The sequence below is a fragment of the Coregonus lavaretus genome (assembly GCF_964263955.1).
Source record: "Coregonus lavaretus genome assembly, chromosome: 28".
NCBI classification, from domain to species: Eukaryota; Metazoa; Chordata; class Actinopteri; order Salmoniformes; family Salmonidae; genus Coregonus; species Coregonus lavaretus.
This window is the reverse complement of record NC_140015.1, coordinates 15,298,424-15,322,385: the sequence shown is the minus strand read 5'-3', so window position 1 is coordinate 15,322,385 and position 23,962 is coordinate 15,298,424. Positions and strand designations below refer to the sequence as shown.

At 43.8% G+C, this 23,962-nt stretch overlaps 1 protein-coding gene across 1 annotated transcript; it reads left to right on the top strand.

The window, feature by feature from the left end:
- The first annotated feature begins 1,457 nt into the window (after positions 1-1,457).
- On the top strand, positions 1,458-22,518 carry LOC311103732 (ubiquitin carboxyl-terminal hydrolase 31-like). The gene is made up of 16 exons (XM_084145350.1): positions 1,458-2,205; positions 2,369-2,500; positions 3,772-3,866; positions 3,968-4,060; positions 5,255-5,390; positions 6,108-6,255; positions 6,424-6,604; positions 6,780-6,891; positions 9,360-9,454; positions 10,377-10,454; positions 14,945-15,074; positions 15,578-15,697; positions 16,128-16,353; positions 16,484-16,642; positions 16,853-17,008; positions 17,191-22,518. Exons 1-16 carry the CDS (start codon positions 1,642-1,644, stop codon positions 18,678-18,680), a joined length of 3,915 nt encoding a protein of 1,304 aa, XP_084001476.1. The 5' UTR covers positions 1,458-1,641; the 3' UTR covers positions 18,681-22,518.
- Positions 22,519-23,962: the final 1,444 nt, after the last annotated feature.

The window sequence follows — 23,962 nt, the reverse complement described above, 5'->3', positions numbered from 1 at the left end:
TTTGACATTGTGTCTGATGTCTGAAAGTAGACTATACATTACAAAGCTCGCTGTGACTCTCCCTCCCATCTCAATTGTAGAGAAGTCTAAAGGACAATTTGCATTAGGCTAATTTCATGCTGTGCTACATGACAGAAGACATGCTGATTGGTGGGTAGAGGATTAGGAGGCGGGCACAATGAAGACTGAAATTACAATTGGTTTTATGTTGGTGACCTTGACTACTGATTCCCTCATCAGACTGATTCTCTTTCCTCTGACACCAAGCTAAAAAATATATTGTTTTACTATGTCTGTGTGTTTTGCGTTTTAGTAGATCATGGAGCCAAATTTAGTATTTTGATAGGTTACATAAAATTCAATAAAGCTAAATCCATCACTGTATGATGAGGCCATGCAGCCAAGATGTGGCAGTCAAGGATTGATTCCACCATCCTATTTGTTGTACATGTTGTATGTTGTGGTGCATTAAAATACCAGTAGATCAATTTGATGTCTGACTGGATGAATGTGGGAACTGAAACATACCTCCTCTCAGATTTCATTAACCCCATTATCATAGGGCCCCACCCTGTACTATAGGAGACCCAACCCACTCATACTTGCAACCAAAACAAATACATTTTAAGAAGCAATTATTTATGTCAATCTTACAATCATATTTTTTGGACTGTCCTTAGATCAGGAAGTATTTCCTTAGTTGTCAACTGCATGATTATGGATAGGCCTACCTTTGGAAAAAATCATTGATTTTATTATTCAATAATGCACATTTTGATACTTTGATACAAAACGTTTGGTTTATGGAGAGAGAAAAAAAGGCACAGTGGAACCCCTCCCTCCCCCAGTTGTATTTTGGCGTTGACTCTGTTACGTCAGCTGTTTCTCTGCGGTCCTGCAGTGTCCGTGGTTTTTTTGCTGATAGTGTGAAAAACCGACTCCGTTGCAATGGAAAGTCGGATTTAGGAGAATACTTCAGTTTGGAAAGCATAGGACATTTTACAATCCCACTCAAGTTAATCAAGGACACGGAATTCAACGTCTCTTGGCTTGGTAGCTACATTTATATTTTCGGATGGGATGAGGACACTTCTGCGCAAGGGACTCATTTATGCAGTGGCTAGCATATCTGGCTAGCTAATGTGCAAATGCTAACTATAAAAACAATCAGCTAGCTACAAGAAACGACTTGCAAGAACGTCAGCGGATAAGTTGACTTGTTTAGCATATAAAAATGCATCGACAACTTATTGTGATTAGTGTATTTTACTAAATCGAATCACTTAAAATGGATAAATGTATGGCTTGCAAGCTAGCTAGCTAGCCAATCTAGCTAGCTGATTCGCTAACTAGCTAGCTATGGATTGTTGCTGTTGTGTTAGCTGACACGCTAACGTTAGTTATGCAATTAGATCAACATAACAATTGTCTTTGGAAATGTGTTGACACGTATTTAATTGTAGTCAATGCTAGACCCCTAGCATGGGAAATATATCCCAGCAAGCTAGTTTATGGGTGGAGATGTAACTTGACATCCCAATCCCAGTTGAGATGTAGCACGAGACAGCTGAAAGTAATTCTAGTTAGCTAGCTAACTCAGCTCGTTCCGCACAGGAAAGATTGTATTTTGACATTGATTGCATGACGGGGTGCCCAACAAGCCAGACAATCATGTCTAGTAAAGCCACGACTAAAGAGAAGAAATCTGGTAGCTTCAGCAAGAAACTCTTCAGACGAGGCTCTGTGCGCTCTGTGGGTAGTTTTATGGGCAGAGTCCTCAGGACCCTGTCAACCTTGTCCCATTTTGGATCAGATGGGCATGCTATTGAAGGTGACAAAGACGATGGGGGTTTCACATTATTCAAAACTGGAGGCAAAGATTCAACAGCTTTGGATGATAGTGACCGTTTCCTCGGAGAGAAGGTCCCTGGAGTGTCTGGTCTCAAAAACCATGGTAACACTTGTTTCATGAATGCCATCCTCCAGTGCCTGAGTAACACTGAACTCTTTGCTGAGTATTTGGCACTGGAACAATACCGGGGAGTCGAGGAAACGGACGAGGAGAAGGAGAAACCGAAGACAAACGGTGTGCATTTGGGGAGGAAGGGCCCTCAGGACAGAGGCGAGGTGACGGAGCAGCTGTCTGGACTGGTCCGGGCCCTGTGGACATTTGAATACACCCCACAGCACAGCAGGGAGTTCAAAGTAAGTTGGTAAAATGCATCATAAAGCAAAACTGCGTGTCTCACAGGACTGCATTTGGTCCTCAGATTCAGCCTATACTACAGATCTTTGAAACAGCCTAATGGTCAAATACATTTAGGCTATATCATACTTATTTCAGTGTTGCTTGTGCTTTTTGTTACAGAACGCTGTCTCAAAGAGCGCTTTGCAGTATAGAGGCAATGCTCAGCATGATGCCCAGGAGTTTCTGCTCTGGCTTCTGGACAGGGTACATGAGGACCTCAACAACCATCCCAACAACAGGCCTTCCATTAAGGTAAACTTTTGTTTGTACATCATAGAGTTAGGGGCTACTAATGCAACTTCAGGAACGGTGGTAGTGGCCAGGTTAGCACAGCGAGACAGTTAGTGATGTGACCTTGAGCCAGCAGTGAATGGAGCTGTACCTGAGGTGAGTCAGCAGTCTGAGTGGAGGAGGTGACAGGAGGTGGCTGGCTAATTGTGATGTCCTTTGAAGCCTCACTCAGACATTCCAAACAGAATAACATTGGAGCGAGGGAAAGGGCCTGGCATCCTGCAGGCCAGGGCAGATTTACCGACCTAACCCATTTCTGAACGCTGAGCCCCTTATCAGGCATCAATCTTCCAGCGCACTGGAACAAACAAGTTAGGAGATAGAGCTCACTTCCCTACTTTACAGTGTGATGACTGATTCATCTCCTGTGGGAGAATGAACAGGAAGTGATGGTGTTCTGTGTCCCCTTCCTGGATTTCTCAGTCTTCCCGGTCTGCTGTCACTCACAGCTCCCTGCTCTGTAAAGGCGTCCGCATGCTTCCCATCCGAAACAGTTTGGAACAGTTTGTGCATATATTATGGTGACATTTTGTTATTTTTTATCTTTGGCAAGGATTTTTCTGGAGGCAAGCTGAAGTGGTGAAGTGGGTAGCCGAAGTCTATGCCCCTTCGTCGGTGATTGGTCAACAGTAGGGATTCTTCAATGAAGTGTTTGTTGTCATTCAATCAGAGACCAATCGTTTTCATGCAAATTTTGTTCACTTGAGAAGTAAAATTGTGCGAATAAGGTCTCCTCGGCAAAAACGTCAAAGTTACTGACAGATTTCTTGAGTTATCTTAGATGAATTCTGACAATGTTGAGGAAGTGTATACTGGCTACGGTGTCTCAAGATGGACAAACGATACTATTGCCGCTTTCCCGTTTTTCAAGCAAAGGTATTTTAAGGGAGTATGCGAGCACATTCGTTCGCCTAGCTGAGTTCGACTAGGCGCCAGCAGAACCGAAGCATGAGGAAGGCTTTAGACATGCAGAGTGAGAGACGTGACCTGAATAGACCCCACAGAGCTTTGTTGATTAGTTCGCCATGCCAAATGCCCATACTTCCTTGGGGATAAGTCAGAGGAGCTGCAGCATCACTGGCAGTTTTGTTTGTATTTTGGTCTCTTATCCTTTCGATGTCTTTCAGACTGTGCTTTGGATGCTCATTGACGTAGTGAATAGAATACAGCCTCAATATCCTAAATCGTCTAATATGCAGTGAGAGCTCATCCACTCTGTTTTCTCCTATTAGCCACCAGTGGAAGAGGATGATGGGGATCTAGAGGGGCCTTCTCTTCCGCTCTCTACCGGTTCATTTGTGCAAGAGCTATTTCAGGCCCAGTACAGGTAGGTCTTATATGATGCTTACCGCTGAGGTGTTTTATATTCTCCATTCTGTGTATTCATGACTTCTTCTGAGACAAATGAGTTCCCTTTCTTACCGACAGGTCGTCGCTCACCTGCCCGCATTGCCAAAAACAGAGCAACACCTTTGATCCTTTCCTCTGCATCTCCCTGCCCATCCCCTTACCTCACACAAGGTGAGTACACATCTCTGCTGTGTTCCAGCATTGGGTCTGGTGGCCGGAACAAGACTGTTGAAATGTATATCTTGAGACTACTTGAGACTGCGGTTCATTTCAATTTCCCAGGGATGCGGAAGCAAAGCAAATAAGAAGGAATGTCGTTTGGGGCCAAATATGCCATTTAGGAGACTATCTGCAGACCAAACCAAGCCAGTATTATGGGACTATTCTATTTCTAAAGCCAATTTAAGGGCTACATGCCCAGAAAAAAAGGAAAATAGACGTACTTTTAAATTTGAAATGAAGATGTAGGCCTATCACATTTTAGAAATATGTTGTGTTCTTCTGTCATAATTTTAGTATTTTGAATTTCATTATTTGTGCCTAGCAGTCAAAACCACCTTTATGCTCACTCAGTTGAGGATTCATAATGCTCCTAAACTGAGGTACCTGGGACATGTATGGCCTTTTTGTCCTCATGACACAGTGATGCTATTTTTACGATAGTGTTATACTGTCACATCAAGGAGAGAGCGCCTTGATCGATGCAGATTCTTTTTTAAGCCACTAAATTCATTACTGTCCATGCATAATTAAAGATGGGAAGGATGAGGTGAAATTAGGAGATAGGCAGTGGCAAATTATGTCCCATTAGTCCTCCGGCGAATCTGATTGATGACAGAATAATGGTCCTCCAGACCAAGGTTCAGTGGCTCACTTCTTCTTCTTCCTTCTCCTCCCAGAAACACAATCATGGGACAGATCCTATATAAAAAGTTCAAATGACAGAGAATCTCAGAAATGGCAACCATCTTGAAAATGTGGGTTCTCCTAAATGTGTGGTATCTGAAACTGAACTCCTGAAAAAGCTGCATTGCTGTGCCTGCTGGCTGAGTTCTTAGTGTCAGCTTAGAGTAGCACTGATCCACACAGTCACCAGAGGAATCCTGCTCAGTGCTCTCAGAGTAATTACAAATGAGCTAGTCTCCAGACAGTGATGTAGCAGCATTATTAGAGGAGATGGAAACCTGTCCTCTCCTAAGAGGTTGATTATTGGACGTAATTGTGTTTGATATGGCGACAGTTGAGTTTGTCCATTCTGTTAATTCCTGGCCCATGTCAGTGGTTTTTATCTGGTGTTTTGTAATTATTCCATGCAGAGTGCCAATATTTGATCCCTGTCCTTTCCCATGTTTCCTCTCCTCCCAGGCCTCTGTATGTGACAGTGGTCTACCAGGGGAAGTACTCTCACTGTATGAGGATCGGAGTGGCCGTGCCCCTGAACAGCACCGTGTCCAGACTCCGAGATGCTGTGTCACGTGAGACCAAGATCCCCCTGGACCAGGTGCTGCTTCCTTCCTGCTCTCTAAACCCTAGCAGCCTCAGCTCTGTCTTACTAGGTTACATACACACAGACGTTAACTTGGATGTTTTATTTTATTGTGGTATCTAGCTACTAAGGATTTCAAAGGATTGTTATCTGAAAAGAACAGTAAAGGAGCGCCCTACTTAGACTTACTTTTCCTTTAATGATTAATCCCTGGGTACTAGACTGATTGTGTGCCCATTTCAGTATTAATAGCTGCTTTATAGTGTTGTGGTAAGTAGTATTAGAATAGTGCATCATAGTCTCTTTAATCAGGATGAAGGGATCACTGGAACAGAGCCCATTGTATCCAAGAACAACAGAACTGATGCTTAGGTTTGATGTGGCTGAACCTTTCATACAGTGATGTCATTGGATAACATTAAGCAAAACACTAGTCTTTGTGAAATCCTAGTCTGAATAAGAAAAGTTGATATGATTGAGGGATAGGTCAAGGACTCCAGGAGGAAGGGAGGGGGTTTTCAAGCATAGTGTGTAGCCTTCCATATTTACAGAAGAGGTAGGCCTATACACTGTAGAGAATATTGATGTTTATTTGTGTTCTGTTTTTCATTCACTAAAATGGGCATGGCCTAACTAATGTTTCACCATCTTATCTGAATAAAAGCATTTTAGAGTTGACTAAATGGCAGCAGCTTATTGATTTGTTCTGACTTCCTCTTATCTTTGTTTTAGTTTGTTTTGACGGAGATGTACTACGACGGTTTCCATCGCTCCTTCTGTGATGATGACGACGATCTCGATATCATTCAGGAGAGCGACTCCATCTTTGCCTTTGAGACGCCTGAGACCTTCAGGCTAGAGAACATTCGAACCAAGAGAGGTACCTCTTCACTATTAATCTACTTTTGATATCAAATTATTCAATACGTTTTGGGCATTTCTCAATTTTTTTTTTTGCAGTTTTGGTAGTGTACTTGTCATGCATTTTGTGTAATGTATATTGAAGTATTGACTGAGTATCAATGACCGATTGGGATTTGAAATCCAGGGAGTCTCCTTGCCAACCTGAACCAGAACAACTTAAAGTTTGGGAGTGAGATGAGCAGGACTTCATCTTTCATGCAAGGAGCTGTGAATCCTGCCACTGCAACGCCCAATAAGAACATGGGGGCCGACAAGATGGTCCTGCTGATCTGTAACCGAGCCTGCACCGGCCAGCAAGGGAGGAGGTACTATAGAGATGCACTATTAATAATATTGACTACAATGTTCTAATTGTATTTCTATGGGTACTACAGCCCAGCGTTTTCCACTGTCCTCTGAAACCGTGCAGGTCATATGAGATTTGTTATATTAAGGTATACTTGGAGTCTTAACAGTAGAATATCATTCCCTCTTTTCCAGGTTTGGTCTTCCATTTGTACTGTACATGGATCGCACTGTGACCTGGGATATCCTGCAGAAGGAGATCCTGGAGAAGATGCATCACCTGCTCAGGCCAGGAGTTTACATTCAGGTGGGTGAATGGAAACACAACCCCACATAATTGAGGTAAACTGTCAACTAAAAAAAAATATGATATGGCAAAAGAGTCTGACTTACGAGTGAAGGCTTTCACTAGCAAGCACTGTGGTTTACTGCATTTAACCCCCTCAATCCACTGCATCCGCCAGTGTCGCACTTCCGCATCTGCAGTAAAAGCCGTCAGAGCTAGAGCTGTGTGCGTCAGACCATGAGAGATCCATTAAATCATTCTTCTCACAAAAACTTCTGAACAGTTTGACATATAAATTATTATGACCACTCAATGGAAAGGTAAGACTCCCACAAACTCCGTTTTACTCTACGACCCCTACAACTGTCACAGGATTCGTCTGAAGGTAACCGGTACCGGTTAAAAAAAACTAATGGAAGTATGAAGGTAGTTTTGTGCCTACCCAAAAATATATATACAGTACCAGTCAAAAGTTTAGACACACCTACTCATTCAAGGGTTTTTCTTTATTTTTACTAATTTCTACATTATAGAATAATAGTGAAGACATCAAAACTATGAAATAACACATATGGAATCATGTAGTAACCAAAAAAGTTTTAAACAAATCAAAATATATTTTATATTTGAGATTCTTCAAAGTAGCCACCCTTTGCCTTGATGACAGCTTTGCACACTCTTTGCATTCTCTCAACCACCTTTGCCTGGAATGCTTTCCCAACAGTCTTGAAGGAGTTCCCACATATGCTGAGCATTTGTTGGATGCTTTACCTTCACTCTGCCGTCGACTCATCCCAAACCATCTCAATTGGGTTGAGGTCAGGGGATTGTGGAGGCCAGGTCATCTGATGCAGCACTCCATCACTCTCCTTCTTTGTAAAATAGCCCTTACACAGCCTGGAGGTGTGTTGGGTCATTGTCCTGTTGAAAAACAAATGATAGTCCCACTAAGCCCAAACCAGATGTGATGGCGTATCGCGTCAGAATGCTGTGGTAGCCATGCTGGTTAAGTGTGCCTTGAATTCTAAATAAATCACAGACAGTGTCACCAGCAAAGCACCCCCACACCATAACACCTCCTCCTCCATGCTTTCCGGTGGGAAATACACAACCGGAGATCATCCGTTCACCCACACCACGTCTCACAAAGCCACGGCGGTTGGAACCAAAAATCTGAAATTTGGACTCCAGACCAAAGGACAAATTCCCACCGGTCTAATGTCCATTGCTCGTGTTTCTTGGCCCAAGCAAGTCTCTTCTTCTTATTGGTGTCCTTTAGTAGTGTTTTCTTTGCAGCAATTCGACCATGAAGGCCTGATTCACACAGTCTCCTCTGAACAGTTGATGTTGAGATGTGTATGTTACTTGAACTCTGTGAAGCATTTATTTGGGCTGCAATTTCTGAGGCTGGTAACTCTAATAAACTTATCCTCTGCAGCAGAGGTAACTCTGGGTCTTCCATTCCTGTGGCGGTCCTAATGAGAGCCAGTTCCATCAAGTTCTTGAAATGTTCCGTATTGACTGACCTTCATGTCTTAAAGTAATGATGGACTGTCGTTTCTCTTTGCTTATTTGAGCTGTTCTTGCCATAATATGGACATGCTCTTTTACCAAATAGGGCTATCTTCTGTATACCCCCCCCCCCCTTGTCACAACACAACTGATTGGCTCAAACGCATTAAGAAGGAAAGAAATTCCACAAATTAACTTTTAAGAAGGCACACCTGTTAATTGAAATGCATTCCAGGTGACTACCTCATGAAGGTGGTTGAGATAATGCCAAGAGTGTGCCTTCTGTCATCAAAGCAAAGGGTGGCTATTTGAAGAATCTCAAATATAAACTATATTTTGATTTGTTTAACACATTTTTGTTTACTACATGATTCCATATGTGTTATTTCATTGTTTTGATGTCTTCACTATTATTCTACAATGTAGAAAATATTAAAATAAAGAAAAACCCTTGTAGGAGTAGGTGTGTCCAAACTTTTGACTGATGGTGTATATATTTCCAGCATTTTTTTTATATCTCCTAGATTTAGGACAGACACTTCAAAACCTTGTTTCTTATTATTTATTTCTTGACTGTCCTTTTTGCCATATATGAATGTGTTATTCAATGCGTTTCTATGGGCTTTAGTAGTAAAGGCCAAAATCAATATTTGATAAAATACATGTTTTATATATTTTTTATTATATCTAAAGGGGTCCTAAAATTCAAAATAAAATAGCTAAATTATCCATAGTATGACCATTTTAAAACAATTCCATATGTCAGCTTAGCACCCCCTATCCTCCAACGTCTTAGACTCTAAAGAAATGAACAGTTGATTCCCATGTAATGGCATGTTGGACGTGTAAGTTGCTTCATTGGATAGAATGCAGTTGGTCTGGTTTGAAAAGCACGGCCATGGCAACATGTCTATACGTAGCAGTCAGGAAGTGGGAATAGGGATAGTGAGTAACTAAAGTCCTGGTATTATCTGCAGGTGGGGCCCTTCAGCCTACGAGTGGTTGGTGTGGTTGGCATCACATACCTCCTGCCCCAAGAGGAGCAGCCTCTCTGTCACCCAACAGTGGAAAGGTCAGTCTCCTTGTTATTCCTGGTCCTTTGTAGCTCAGTTGGTAGAGCATGGTGCTTGCAACTCCAGGATAGTGTGTTCGATTCCTGGGACCACCCATACAGATGTGATATCTTAATTTGACCAGTTTCTATATTATGTGGATTATAATTAATGGACATTTTTGAGGGGTTGATACATTTTTTGTTAAACCTCGAATGCAATACATTTGCATTTCCTGTTGCGCAGGAAGATTCTCTGCGACAACAGAGTGATCAAATTAAGATAGCACATCTGTATGTAAAAAATGTATGCACGCATGACAGTAAGTCGCTTTGGATAAAAGTGTCTGCTAAATGGCATATTTTATATTATTCAACTGTAGCTCTCAACCAGGGTCATGTTCAGTAGGGCACATAACAAAACGTTTCTCATCAGAAAAAGGACATCTGTGTTCAGGTAGTATCTCCCCTTTTCAAAAATGTTTTCTTCCTACTGAACACCACCTCCTCACCCCCAATGCACACTGTTGTTTACAGTTCACCGCCTCCTTGTAATCCTCTAACCAGACTTGAATGCCAGATTAGATGCTCTTATGTCACCAGAACCATTAAATAGCGTGCCTTAACATGTTTTGGTGTCTGTTTCTTCACACACACTGCTTGCTCAGCAGGTTTGGATTATAGTTTATATCCCAGTTGCTGATTCAATTGAATAGAATGGAAGTTTGTCACACAGTACACACACTACAAAGCTGGTTAGATATGTGTACAGGAGGCAAAAGGACAGCCACATGGGTAATGTAAATCCAATTCACTTAGATTTGTAGTGTTTTGAAGATGAGAGGAATACAGCTTGTTAGTTGGAATATTTTTAACTTGTCAGGCAGGGTTGTGAAACTGGCTTGTTCTCGTTTTCCCTCATAACATAATCTTTCTTCGGCAGAGCGTACAAGTCCTGTGGACAGGGGGGACCGCCGCACGTCAAGATAGTGGTGGAGTGGGACAAAGAGACCAAGGATTAGTGAGTGAACGCTGCACAACAATATTGCTGGTGCTCTGCATCCCTTTGAAAAATGCCATGTTTCTGGGGTTTTGTGGTGAGATTCATCCTGCAGGGAAATACATGACCATAAATTATCCCCATAAAGCCACTAGGGATGGGGATGGTTGTTAGAATATTTGACTATCCAAATGGAAGTTAGTATTCAATTACTTGCGAGAAGATATTAAAAAAATATATATAGGCTAGGCCTATTTTAATGAAAATACTTTGTCTAAAATGTTATTATCTATGTGACATTGCTACATACAAGGATATACCATGACATTAGACATTTTAATAAAACAACAGTTTTATGAGTTTTTATGAGTGCGCTCCATTAAAAAAAGACGTACCGGTAGCCTACACACTTTTCACGAGTGTAGCTTGTTATTGTCGGTCAGTCAAAGCAGCACTACCATCAAAGGCTCCAAGTGAAGTGGGAGATTTCTAATCAATGCAAAATGGAATTACAATTACGAAATTAAGTTGGCTAAATGTAAGTAAGTAGGCTACAATTGTTTAATATGAATTGAATTGTTGTAGACAAGGAGGTGGGGAGCACAGCAGCCTCAATTAGCCTTTCAAGCTAGCTAGCTAGCTGGCTAACTAACGTAGCTGGGTCATTCCTACTAAGCGGTACATTTTGGATCTCATAACTTTTGGGCAAAATGTATACTGAACAAAAATATAAACGCAACATGTAAATTGTTGGTCCCATGTTTCATTAGCTGAAATAAAAGATTCCAGAAATCTTCCATACGCACAAAAAGCGTATTTACATTTACATCATTTAGCGACTTACAAATTGGTGCATTGAACTTATGATAGCCAGTGGGACAACCACTTTTTTGTATGGGGAGGGGGGGGGGGGGGGGGGGGGGTGTAGAAGGATTACTTTATACTATTCCAGGTATTCCTTAAAGAGGTAGGGTTTCAAGTGTCTCTGGAAGGTGGTCAGTGACTCCGCTGTCCTGGCGTCGTGGCGGAGCTTGTTCCACCATTGGGGTGCCAGAGCAGCAAATAGCTTTGACTGGGCTGAGCGGGAACTGTGCTTCCGTACAGGTAGGGGAGCTAGCAGGCCAGAGGTGGATGAACGTAGTGCTCTCGTTTGGGTGTAGGGTCTGATCAGAGCCTGAAGGTAAGGAGGTGCCGTTCCCCTGACAGCTCCGTAGGCAAGCACCATGGTCTTGTAGTAGATGCGAGCCTCAACTGGAAGCCAGTGGAGTGTGCGGAGGAGCGGGGTGACATGAGAGAACTTGGGAAGGTCGAATACCAGACGGTCTGCAGCGTTCTGGATAAGTTGTAGGGGTTTAATGGCACAGGCAGGGAGCCCAGCCAACACCAGTGGTGAGAGCACGTGGTGCGGAGACAGATTCTCGCCACGCCACCTGGTAGGAGCGACCTGTCCGGTAGGACGCAATCCAAGAGTGAGCAGCGCCGGAGATGCCCAACTCGGAGAGGGTGGAGAGGAGGATCTGATGGTTCACAGTATCAAAGGCAGCAGATAGGTCTAGAAGGATAAGAGCAGAGGGGAGAGAGTTAGCTTTAGCAGTGCGGAGAGCCTCCGTTACACAGAGAAGAGCAGTCTCATTTGAATGACCAGTCTTGAAACCTGACTGGTTTGGATCAAGAAGGTCATTCTGAGAGAGATAGCAGGAGAGTTGGCTAGAGACGGCACGCTCAAGAGTTTTGGAGAGAAAAGAAAGAAGGGATACTGGTCTGTAGTTGTTGACATCGGAGGGATCGAGTGTAGGTTTTTTGAGGAGGGGTGCAACTCTCGCTCTCTTGAAGACGGAAGGGACATGGCCAGCGGTCAAGGATGAGTTGATGAGCGTGGTGAGGTAAGGGAGAAGGTCTCTGGAAATGGTCTGGAGAAGAGAGGAGGGGATAGGGTCAAACGGGCAGGTTGTTGGGCGGCCGGCCGTCACAAGTCGCAAGATTTCATCTGGAGAGAGAGGGGAGAAAGAAGTCAAAGCATAGGGTAGGGCAGTGTGAGCAAGACCAGCGGTGTCATTTGACTTAATAAATGAGGATTGGATGTCATCAACCTTCTTTTCAAAATGGTTGACGAAGTCATCCACAGAGAGGGAGGGGGAGGAGGAGGAGGAGGATTCAGCAGGGAGGAGAAGGTGGCAAAGAGCTTCCTAGGGTTAGAGGCAGAGGCTTGAAATTTAGAGTGGTAGAAAGTGGCTTTAGCAGCGGAAACAGAGGAAGAGAATGTAGAGAGCAGGGAGTGAAAAGATGACAGGTCCGCAGGGAGTCTAGTTTTCCTCCATTTCCGCTCGGCTGCCCGGAGCCCTCTTCTGTGAGCTCGCAATGAGTCGTCAAGCCACGGTGCAGGAGGGGAGGACCGAGCCGGCCGGGAGGATAGGGGACATAGAGAGTCAAAAGATGCAGAAAGGGAGGAGAGGAGGGTTGAGGAGGCAGAATCAGGAGATCGGAGGGAGAAGGATTTAGCAGAGGGAAGAGATGAAAGGATGGAAGAGGAGAGAGTAGCGGGAGAGAGAGGGCGAAGGTTGCGACGGCACATTACCATCTGAGTAGGGGCAGAGTGAGTAGTGTTGGAGGAGAGCGAGAGAGAAAAGGATACGAAGTAGTGGTCGGAGACTTGGAGGGGAGTTGCAGTGAGATTAGTAGAAGAACAGCATCTAGTAAAGATGAGGTCAAGCGTATTGCCTGCCTTGTGAGTAGGGGGGGACGGTGAGAGGGTGAGGTCAAAAGAGGAAAGGAGTGGAAAGAAGGAAGCAGAGAGAAATGAGTCAAAGGCAGACGTAGGGAGGTTAGTCACCCAGAACTGTGAGGGGTGAGCCATCCTCAGGAAAGGAACTTTTCAAGGCGTCAAGCTCATTGATGAACTCTTCAAGGGATCCTGGAGGGCGATAAATGATAAGGATGTTAAGCTTGAATGGGCTAGTGACTGTGACAGCATGGAATTCAAATGAGGAGATGGACAGATGGGTCAGGGGGAAAGAGAGAATGTCCAATTGGGAGAGATGAGGATTCCTGTGCCACCGCCGCGCTGACCAGATGCTCTCCAGAACACATGGTCAGACGAGGAAAGAGCAGTAGGAGTAGCAGTGTTTTCTGTGGTAATCCATGTTTCCGTCAGCGCCAAGAAGTCGAGGGACTGGAGGGTAGCATAGGCTGAGATTAACTCTGCCTTGTTGGCCGCAGAACGGCAGTTCCAGAGGCTGCCAGAGACCTGGAACTGCACTAATTTGTTTACATCCCTGTTAGTGAGCATTTCTCCTTTGCCAAGATAATCCATCTACCTGACAGGTGTGGCATATCAAAAAGATGATTAAACAGCACAATCATTACACAGGTGCACCTTGTGCTGGGGAAAATAAAAGGCCACTCTAAAATGTGCAGTTTAGTTTTGAGGGAGTGTGCAATTGACATACTGACTGCAGGAATGTCCACCAGAGCTGTTGCCAGAGAGTTTAATGTTCAGTTCTCCGCTATAAGATGCATCCAATGTCATTTTAGAGAATTTGGCAGTACGTCCAACCGGCCTCACAACCGCAGACCACAGGTAACCACGCCAGCCCAGGACCTCCACATCCGGCTTCTTCACCTGCGGGATCGTCTGAGACCAGCCACCCAGACAGCTGATGAAACTAAGGATTATTTCTGTCTGTAATAAAGCCCTTTTGTGGGGGAAAAACTAATTCTGATTGGCTGGACCTGGCTCCCAAGTGGGTGGGCCTAATGCACCCCTGCCCAGTCATGTCAAATTATAGATTAGGGCCTATTGAATTAATTTAAATTGACTTAAATTGATTTCCTTATATGAACTGTAACTCAGTAAAATAGTTGAGGCTGGTGCCTTGCTGAACTCGGCTTGGAAAACCGAACGAGTGTGCTTGAGAGAGAGAGGAAAAGTACTGTTTGTCCATTTTGAGAGACCGTAGTCAGAATTAATCGAAGATAACTCAAGAAATCTGTCATTAATTTTGACGTTTTTGCAGAGAAGTTCATAGTCGTGCAATTTTAAATTTAACGAAGATGTTTGATGCAGTATTTATTTCTCAATTTAAAAAATTGCATGAAAACGAGCTGTCTCTCATTGAATGACAACAAAGGCTTTATTGAAGAATCGCTACTGCTGACCAATCACAGACGAAGGGGCGTAGACTTTGGCTACCGACTTCGGCTTGCCTCAGAAAAAGTGTGCCCGAACAGCCACATTTATTTTTACCGAACTCCAAAACGAACAGAAACTTCACATAATGCCGTCATAAAGATGCACAAACTCTTACGAACTGTTTCGGCTGGGAAGCATGCGAATGTCTTTAGAAATTTGGAGACATGATAACATAAAGGAATGAAATCCTTAAGTATTTGCCTACCTAAGCAATCTCCACTTATTGGGAATTGTCAGATTTAGTATTGTGTGTTAGGAAAGGAGGCAGTGTGTTGTTGAGTGATTCATTGGCTGACTGTGACTCCCCTCCCCTTCCATGCAGTCTGTTTGGGCTCACTGAGGAAGAGTACATCCCTGATGCTGAGAGTGTGTATCTGCACAGAGAGCATCACCATCAGCCCCAGGCCTGCACCCTCGCTCAGTGCCTCCAGCTCTACACCAAAGAGGAGCAGGTAACACTGGAGTACACACACACACACACACACACACACACACACTGTGTTGGTATCACAAGGCCACACACAATGGCCGTCGATGCATTTGTATGCTGTCGTATGTATTTAAACAAGAAAAGAGACTTGAAAAAAGGAACATTCTCTTCTTACCAGAGGGTTGGTTTATTATTCAACAGCTGAATATCCAATAGCCTTTCATTTGGTTCAAATGCTGAGGTTGCTGGATATTCTGCCCCTAATGCTATGTTTGAAGTATAGCATTTTTATAACGGCTTCTCTCTGTCTGGAAGGACGCCAGATAGACTCTGAATATACACTGTGGTTAGCCGAGGCTGGAGGTGGTCAGTTTAAGAACAGGCTCTGGTCACAAAAAATGAGGTTGCTGTGAAAACATGGAGTAGAGCAGTCAGGAACTCCCTCTATGAGTAAGACTGATTTAAAAGCACTGCGGTGGGGAGCTTTTCCTTGATGGCTGCGTGTGTGTGCCGTCTCTGTTCCAGCTGGCCCCGGATGATGCCTGGCGCTGCCCCCACTGCAAGCAGCTGCAGCAGGGCCGCATCAAGCTCAGCCTGTGGACCCTGCCTGACGTCCTCATACTGCACCTCAAGAGGTTCAGACAGGTACTGCAGCACCTATGAATTGAATGAATTGGTCATTTAGCAGACGCTCTTATCCAGAGCGACTTACAGGAGCAATTAGGGTTAAGTGCCTTGCTCAAGGGCACATCGACAGGTTTTTCACCTAGTCGGCTCGGGGATTAGAACCAGCGACCTTTCGGTTACTGGCACAACGCTCTTAACCACTAAGCTACATAGCATTCAGCACCCCCTTCAATTCCCACACTGAGAATTGTGTCCAAACATTCCTGTTATGTTTTAGTAATGGTAGTTTCTCATGCTTTTGGTGGCCCGACTGGTTCTTATTCTTGGTTTGCCTTCAGTCACTGTCACTTAGTCTTACCCAGTGACCTATCTCCTGCCTGTCTAAGAGGCAGGTGTAGCGACAGTTCAGTTGACTGGGTACTGATGTGTTTGCTGCTGTGTCCTGAAGGAGGCTGACAGGAGGGTGAAGATGCAGAACATGGTGCGGTTCCCTCTGCTAGGCATGGACATGGCTCCTCACATGGTGAAGAGGTCCCAGAGCAGCTGGAGCCTGCCCTCCCACTGGTCACCATGGAGACGACCGTACGGCCTGGGGCGTAACCCTGACGACTACCTGTACGACCTGTACGCCGTCTGCAATCACCACGGAAACATGCATGGAGGCCACTACACAGGTAAGACTGGGGGTTTAGCAGTAGGGTGGTAGTAGTCACTGACTGTGGAGGTAGATGGATAGGAAAATAACACTACAGTCTGACAGTTTCTTCACCATCACCCTAAATATCTTGTTCTTCTAACCCCCAGCTTACTGTAAGAACTCTGTTGACGGCCAGTGGTACTGCTTTGACGACAGTGAGGTCCAGCCCATCGCTGACGATGATTTGTGTCAGCAGACGGCCTACATCTTGTTCTACCAGAGGAGGAACACCATCCCCTCCTGGTCCGCCAACAGCTCCGTAGCAGGTCAGTGGTTGCTTCTTGGAGTGTGGGATTTTCCTGACACTAGTGTTTAGTTAAGATGGTGTATTACGTTGTTCGATAGGAGAAATGTCATTAAGTGACATTGAAACTGTCTGTCCAGTCTTAGTTGGACTGTAGCATCAACAACTTGGAGTGAGTTTGGTTATCTGTGAGAGACCTGAGGGTGTTGATTGTTGTGTCTATCTGTGCCAGGCTCCACCAGCTCATCTCTGTGTGACCACTGGGTGAATCGTCTCCAAGGCAGCAGGCCGGCCAGCCTGGCTTCCGGGGCCTCCTCCAGACGCACCTCTCTGGCTTCCCTGGGCGAGTCGGTGGAGTTCACCACAGGGGACCACTGCGAAGATGACGGTGAGATACAATGGGATTCTCTGTCTTATTTCTCCTTCTTCAGCTCTTTTCCCCTCCTCTAGCTAGTTATTTCTGACCTTACACAATCTGTTACCATGCCCACTTGAGAAAAAGGGGCATTAAATTATCATTTCATTGAGTCTAGTGCGTTAGTGTAAATTCATTTATTTTAATCTATTTAGGTGGTTTTTCGACCCGTCCCTTTGTTCGGAGCATCCAGCGTCAGAGCTCGTCTTCCAGGTCATCCATCGCCAGTCCTCTAGCCTTCAGTGAGAACGGCATGAAGCCCTCCTGGTCCCTCTCTGCCAAGCTCCAGATGAGGTCCAACTCCCCCTCACGCTTCTCCCTGGACTCACGCTCCTCTCCCCCCTTGGAGAGGATAGGAGAGAGGGGAGAGGCGTGTGATGACAAGGTATCCACGTCTTGCTTCGGTAGCTACAGCAGGCACGAGTGCTACCCTGGCGGCAGGGCCCCCTTGGCCATGATGGAGGGGAACAGCACCGATCAGGACCATGACAGGAGGATCCTAGACGAGGTCTACTGCAGGGCACCCACGCCAGCCGATAAGAAGAGCTCCAAGAGTGACCCGACTGACAACAACAACCAGATAACAGCCCTGGACCAAAATGCACAAGCCACCCCGTCGAAGGAGCAGAAACGCAAGAGCAGCACCGCCGGATCTGCCCCGAAGTTAGAGAGCGTCGGGTCCAAAAAGAGTTCCATCAAGTCTGAGCCAGAGAAAAGCTCCAAGAAGCGCCAGTGTTCGTCCTCCAACCCCAAATCCTCTACATCCCAAATGTCTTCCAGCCCTGTGGTGAAGGGCCCCAAGGTGACCAACTCTAAAGACAAGACCACTAGCAGCGGCAGCGCTACGCCCACCAGGACCCCATCCAAAAAGAAAGAGTCTTTGTCTTCCAAGGGTCCCGACTCGGCAGCTGGAACCCCTCAGCGCAAGCAGCGCATCTCCACGCCGCAGTCCTCCGCCTCCCCTTCCCCCACCGTAAAGAAGAGTTCCTCTGGCCTTGAGAAGACCTCCTCTGGTCGGAAGAAGCTGCTGGAGAGGAGCTGCAGTCGGGACTCGGGGTTGGTAAGCCCTCTGGTTGATAGACCACGCTGGGGCAGCAACGCTGCAGCCCGGACCCCCAGCAAGACCGCTGTGGAGGGGGTCCGTCCAGAGAGGAGGTTTTTGCGGAGTTCCATCAGCAGCTCCTCTGTCACCAGCCTGCGCTCCCCCAGCGTCTCCTCCAGGGACCCTAGGCGCAGCAGCAAGTCAGAGGACAAGGGTCTGTCGTTCTTCAAGAACGCCCTGCGCCAGAGAGAGTCTCGCCGGTCGGCCGATCTGGGTAAGACCAGCATCCTGGCCAAGAAGGCCTCTGAGAGGACAGCCAGGCTGAGCGGTCAGGAGGGGGATGGGTCAGCCAATGCCTCACTGCAGGCCTCCCCAGAGCATCATGTGAACGAGGTTGTCACTGAGGTAAAGGAGTCCTCCAAGCCCTCCACCCCAGTCAGACGCTCTCTGTTACCTGTTATAGGCAAATCCAAGTCTTCCACTTCTGAATCCAGTCTTAATTCTCCCCCCAATGGGAAAAAGCCTCTTGAGAAGCAGGCATCCTCCAGAAAGCTTTCTACCAGCATGCAATCTTCTGCACGCCCAACACAGAAGCCTCAATGACATTATATATCGATAGCAGTCTCATTATTTTATGTATGCAGCTATTTTTTTCCCGTGTGCCTAAGATATAAATATATATAGATTTAGAGAGTATATGTATATATACTTGTATTTTTCTTTTCATAAGCAAGATGTAAATGATCAAAAGCGCCTTTCTATCCTGTCATGGAACCAAATCATTGCCTTCGGCAAAGTATGGTATTAGTCTACTACTGTACACAAAACTGAATAGGAATGTTTTAAGATAGCACTTTGTAAATACAGTATGGAATATTTTTCCCCAGGACAACGCTATACAGTAACTTGGTTAACAAAAAATCTATTAGTCATTTTTTATGTATTACTTTCACATGGTTTAAAAAAAGTCACGTGAAACTAGAGTAACGGGTCTAGGACTTGATATTTAAGGTTGTAAAGGGACGCTAGTCTTAAGATATTTTGTGGAGTAGTCTAAAATGTTACTCCATTTCTACACCTGGTGCTGTTCAAAGGGCAATACTGGCACTGTTTGATATATTTAAAATGCTGAGATTCTGAAATATAAAAAACTATCTATGTCAGGGGTCGGCAACAGGCGTCCCGTGGCCCGAAACCGGCCCGCAAGTTAAAAATATATATATTTTTTGGGGGGGCTACCCAAAGATTTTAGTATAAACAAATATATTAATTTTGGGGGATTTTAGTTTTTGGTCAAAGGCTGTAAAATCACCAGGAATTCAGCAAAACATTTCTTTAATGTAGAAAATCTATTCCCAAGTATTCTCTTGAGAAAAAAAAAGAGATGTAATCAAGGTATGTAATGATTTTTATTTTCAAATACAATTTGTTTTTGGGCTTAGTTGTGGTAATTTTGCAGTGTACAAATTATTATAATTTTGTTCCGGCCCCCTGACCATCCGCGGCTGAATCTAGTTGCCTACCCCTGATCTATGTGTTCACAGTTACCAATCCTGGTAGCACCTCTCAACCTGTGGTACCTCATGAGAAATTAACATTTCTGCCATGTATGTAATAGCAGCCATAGGCAGCTGTATAGTACTGATAAAACCCATAATCGCTCATTTAAGTTGAACATTGGTACATTTGTGCTGTTTGCTTTTGAATGGACTTGATCTGAAGACAGGACAATCTAAATAATGCACACTGCACTGAACGTTTTGCTATTCTTTGCTGTTTACTTGTAGCATACCTACATAACTGTAAAACAGGCCCTGCATGGGATTTTCTCCTTAGTTGAATGATAGTTTGACAAGTCATTTAAGCCAGATCTATTGCTACCCCAATATCTGCAAAGCTTTTCTCCCTCTAGCTTTGACCTGTTACTGAACTCTCCCTGTGTCTTGCTGTAACTCATTTGGTAATCTACCATGCCCTTAAGTGCAATAGTTCTCAACTGTTCATCCAATAGTTCTCAGTCTTACCTTCTATGGTAAATATGATAACTTTAATTATGATTCAAAATACCAGGGTAAAATGTTTTGGTGGTCTGGTTGTAACATATTGAAATCTTCAGATACCCATCTACTGAAACGGCATTTAACACATTTTGTAATATTTCATATTTTGCTTGCTGCCAATGTAAGAGACCCAGTTTCTCCAGGGTCTTGAGATTTGATATCTCTAACCTACTGCACCAAGTGTAATATTAAACTCCACTGCAGACATTTTGCTGCCTGTAGTTACAGTCTATCTGAAAGTGAAACCCCCACTGTTACATATTAACTACAGCCATATGTATGGCTGTTCGGTCAAAGCAGGAATGATTCTGTAATGGAAGCTGTAAGGGTTCAGCAACAGTCTGACAACCTGTCACTTGTTATTGTTGCCCCTGGCTACGCTGTCATTAAGTGAGCTGCTGCTGCAAACACTGTTGAAATGGTGGGGTTTTGAACCAATAGCAGCGCTAGTTCACTGAATTACGTTGCCTTGACCTGAGGGGTATACTACAAAGCAGAATCAGTGAGTTAGCCAGCTAACTTTGATAAGCAACCAGAAAGAACTAGTGAATTTATTGTTCATTAAAAAAGTTAAACTTTGGTATCTTTTTGTTTGTTCAATCAATTAGACCATACCCATTTCAAGCGTAACTTTTTATTTTGTAGAAAGATATCAGAATATTTATGCAAGTTAGCTGGCTAACTCCTTGATCCTGCTTTGTAGTGTACCCTTCGGAAGGCTGGTGTTGTCTCCCAGAGTTAATGTCTTGGCCTAAGCTCTAGTTTATCATGATCTTGAGTCTCACTGATGACCCCGGGTTCCAAACCTGTTCGGTTACGTTCTGCTATTGCCATGTTACGAATACATTTAACCACATCTCTCACAGCTTTCACAAAATGGTCATTACAAATATTGCCAACGTTTAGGTGATGAAAAGTTTGAGTTATTTTATGGCCCATCATTTTTGAATATATATTTTATTAGTGAAATCCGCTTTCACAGAGAAATCAGCAGCCTGCAACAATATTATCATTTTCGGCTTTTAGGTAGATGGTTGTGCCACTGTGTTGTCAATCGATGGAAAATACAATTTCAACACTGTGGAAAGCAGTATTGCATGATAACACTAATGCATGCATGTCCTTATCTATGCAATAGATTGTTGCTATGTGAACCAGAGAGTAAATGTACAATATATCCTATCTTCCAAATGCCAGCAATGGAGAGCATGGTTAGTGACTTCCATTGCTTTAATTGTACACTTATGTTTTAGGGTTTTCATGACACTTTTATTGTTACATGCGAGAATGTTAACACATTGCGAAACGGATGTAACCCAAAATCTTTAAGATGCCGAACATTATGTATTTGTCTTTGTTTTGTTGTTTTTTAACTTAAGTTTACACAATTTATTTAGTCTTATGATTGTTTTAAGGGATTGTCTCTGCCTTTTTACATTCATGTTCATTGTGTCAATATATGTTAGTTGTTTTCCACTATTTTGGAGTACATGTGTTCACAGGGTGCTCTCTTTTTAAAGAGCAAGTTATCAGTCTTCCCCTTGCCCTCTTGTTCACCAGCAAGGACTTCATTATTAACACTACAGAAACTACACACTGACTCCATCTGTAGCTCAGTCATCTCATGTGTTGCCTGTGCACTCTGCTCTCATTTCACTTTTCTATGAACTGGTTGACTATTCGATTTAGGTATGAAAGGCTTGTCAGTTAATGGATGAATGTCATTACTAAGCAATGGGAGTGTTTTCCATTTTTTAAAGAACATATTTGGTCTCGTTGTAGTTGCCATAAAGATACTCGTTGTGGCATAGACTACTAGAGTATATATGTGTCAACGGCAGGGCTCTCCAACCCTGTTCCTGGAGAGCTACCCTCATGTAGGTTTCCGCTTCAACCCCAGTTGTAACTAACCTGATTCAGCTTATCAACCAGCTAATTATTAGAATCAGGTGCGCTAGATTAGGGTTGGAGGGAAAACCTACAGGATGGTAGCTCTCCAGGAACAGGGTTGGAGAGCCCTGGTCCAGGACATCTGACATATTTAGTGGTAGCTAATTAGATAGCCGTAGGTTGGTCTTTATACTATGTCATTAATCAGTCATATGGAATTTCCTTTATTCTTCTCTTGTTGATTGACACACTGGACTTTAGATACGGACTACCTAATAGTACCAGGCAGCAGCCCACGTACTCTACAATACTATCTGTACAGTAGTCTTCTGGAAGTAGTTCAAAAGGAGTCCAGGAAAATATTTGACAATGAAATAAGTTTGGGAAAGTGCATGAGACTGCGTCAAACCTTTTATGTTAATTTATTTGTATGTTTTGTTTATGACGTATATGCACTTTTAATATGCATTTGTTCATATTTTTTTATTTTTTTAAGAATGCATTTCTTTGAAAGATACATTTGTATGCATTATGTTGGTTTACCAATGCAAGAACAAAATGTAATATAAAAATATGTAAAGCAATATGCTATATTGTACATGGTCCCTTTTAATACACATCTTTTACATATCTCCAGTATTATGAAATACTGTTGTCCACTGTGACCCACTAGAGGGAGCTTGTTTCCTGTGAATGTTTTTGCTTTGCACGGTAAAGCCAGTTGATTTGACATCAATTGTCCAGCTGAATATCCTAAACGGGTAGAATTTGTTGATATAATTCTACTGACTGTCAAATGTAATTAGCCTGCTACATATTGTGGGATTATTTACATAGTGATGTTTTTTTCTCATTGTGAGGGTATAACGGGTTCATTCCTCCACCCCTGAACCCAACTTACATTGCGTTAGGACAAATCAAATGCATGTACTGCAATTCATTTTAAAGTGCTGATTCCATTAAGTCAGAAAACCCTGAGCCTTTACATTTCCACCCAGATCGGCAGGATTGTCCACACCCCTCCTGCAGCAATCCAGATCCTATGCATTTTGTTACTCAGGACCCAACAGTCAACATTGCCAGCATGAACTGCATTTGATGGTGTTTTTTGCTTTATACATTTTTTTAAATACAGTGGGGGAAAAAAGTATTTAGTCAGCCACCAATTGTGCAAGTTCTCCCACTTAAAAAGATGAGAGAGGCCTGTAATTCTCATCATAGGTACACGTCAACTATGACAGACAAATTGAGAAAAAAAAATCCTGAAAATCACATTGTAGGATTTTTAATGAATTTATTTGCAAATTATGGTGGAAAATAAGTATTTGGTCACCTACAAACAAGCAAGATTTCTGGCTCTCACAGACCTGTAACAACTTCTTTAAGAGGCTCCTCTGTCCTCCACTCGTTACCTGTATTAATGGCACCTGTTTGAACTTGTTATCAGTATAAAAGACACCTGTCCACAACCTCAAACAGTCACACTCCAAACTCCACTATGGCCAAGACCAAAGAGCTGTCAAAGGACACCAGAAACAAAATAGTAGACCTGCACCAGGCAGGGAAGACTGAATCTGCAATAGGTAAGCAGCTTGGTTTGAAGAAATCAACTGTGGGAGCAATTATTAGGAAATGGAAGACATACAAGACCACTGATAATCTCCCTCGATCTGGGGCTCCACGCAAGATCTCACCCCGTGGGGTCAAAATGATCACAAGAATGGTGAGCAAAAATCCCAGAACCACATGGGGGGACCTAGTGAATGACCTGCAGAGAGCTGGGACCAAAGTAACAAGCCAACCATCAGTAACACACTACGCCGCCAGGGACTCAAATCCTGCAGTGCCAGACGTGTCCCCCTGCTTAAGCCAGTACATGTCCAGGCCTGTCTGAAGTTTGCTAGAGTGCATTTGGATGATCCAGAAGAGGATTGG

Bases quoted from the DNA above. Each gene is read 5' to 3' on its own strand.
- LOC311103732 (XM_084145350.1), top strand. From the start codon at position 1,642: ATGACGGGGTGCCCAACAAGCCAGACAATCATGTCTAGTAAAGCCACG. The intron at 5,391-6,107 runs GTGCTGCTTCCT...TCTTTGTTTTAG, and splicing joins CCAAGATCCCCCTGGACCAG to TTTGTTTTGACGGAGATGTA. The intron at 6,256-6,423 runs GTACCTCTTCAC...TTTGAAATCCAG, and splicing joins GAACATTCGAACCAAGAGAG to GGAGTCTCCTTGCCAACCTG.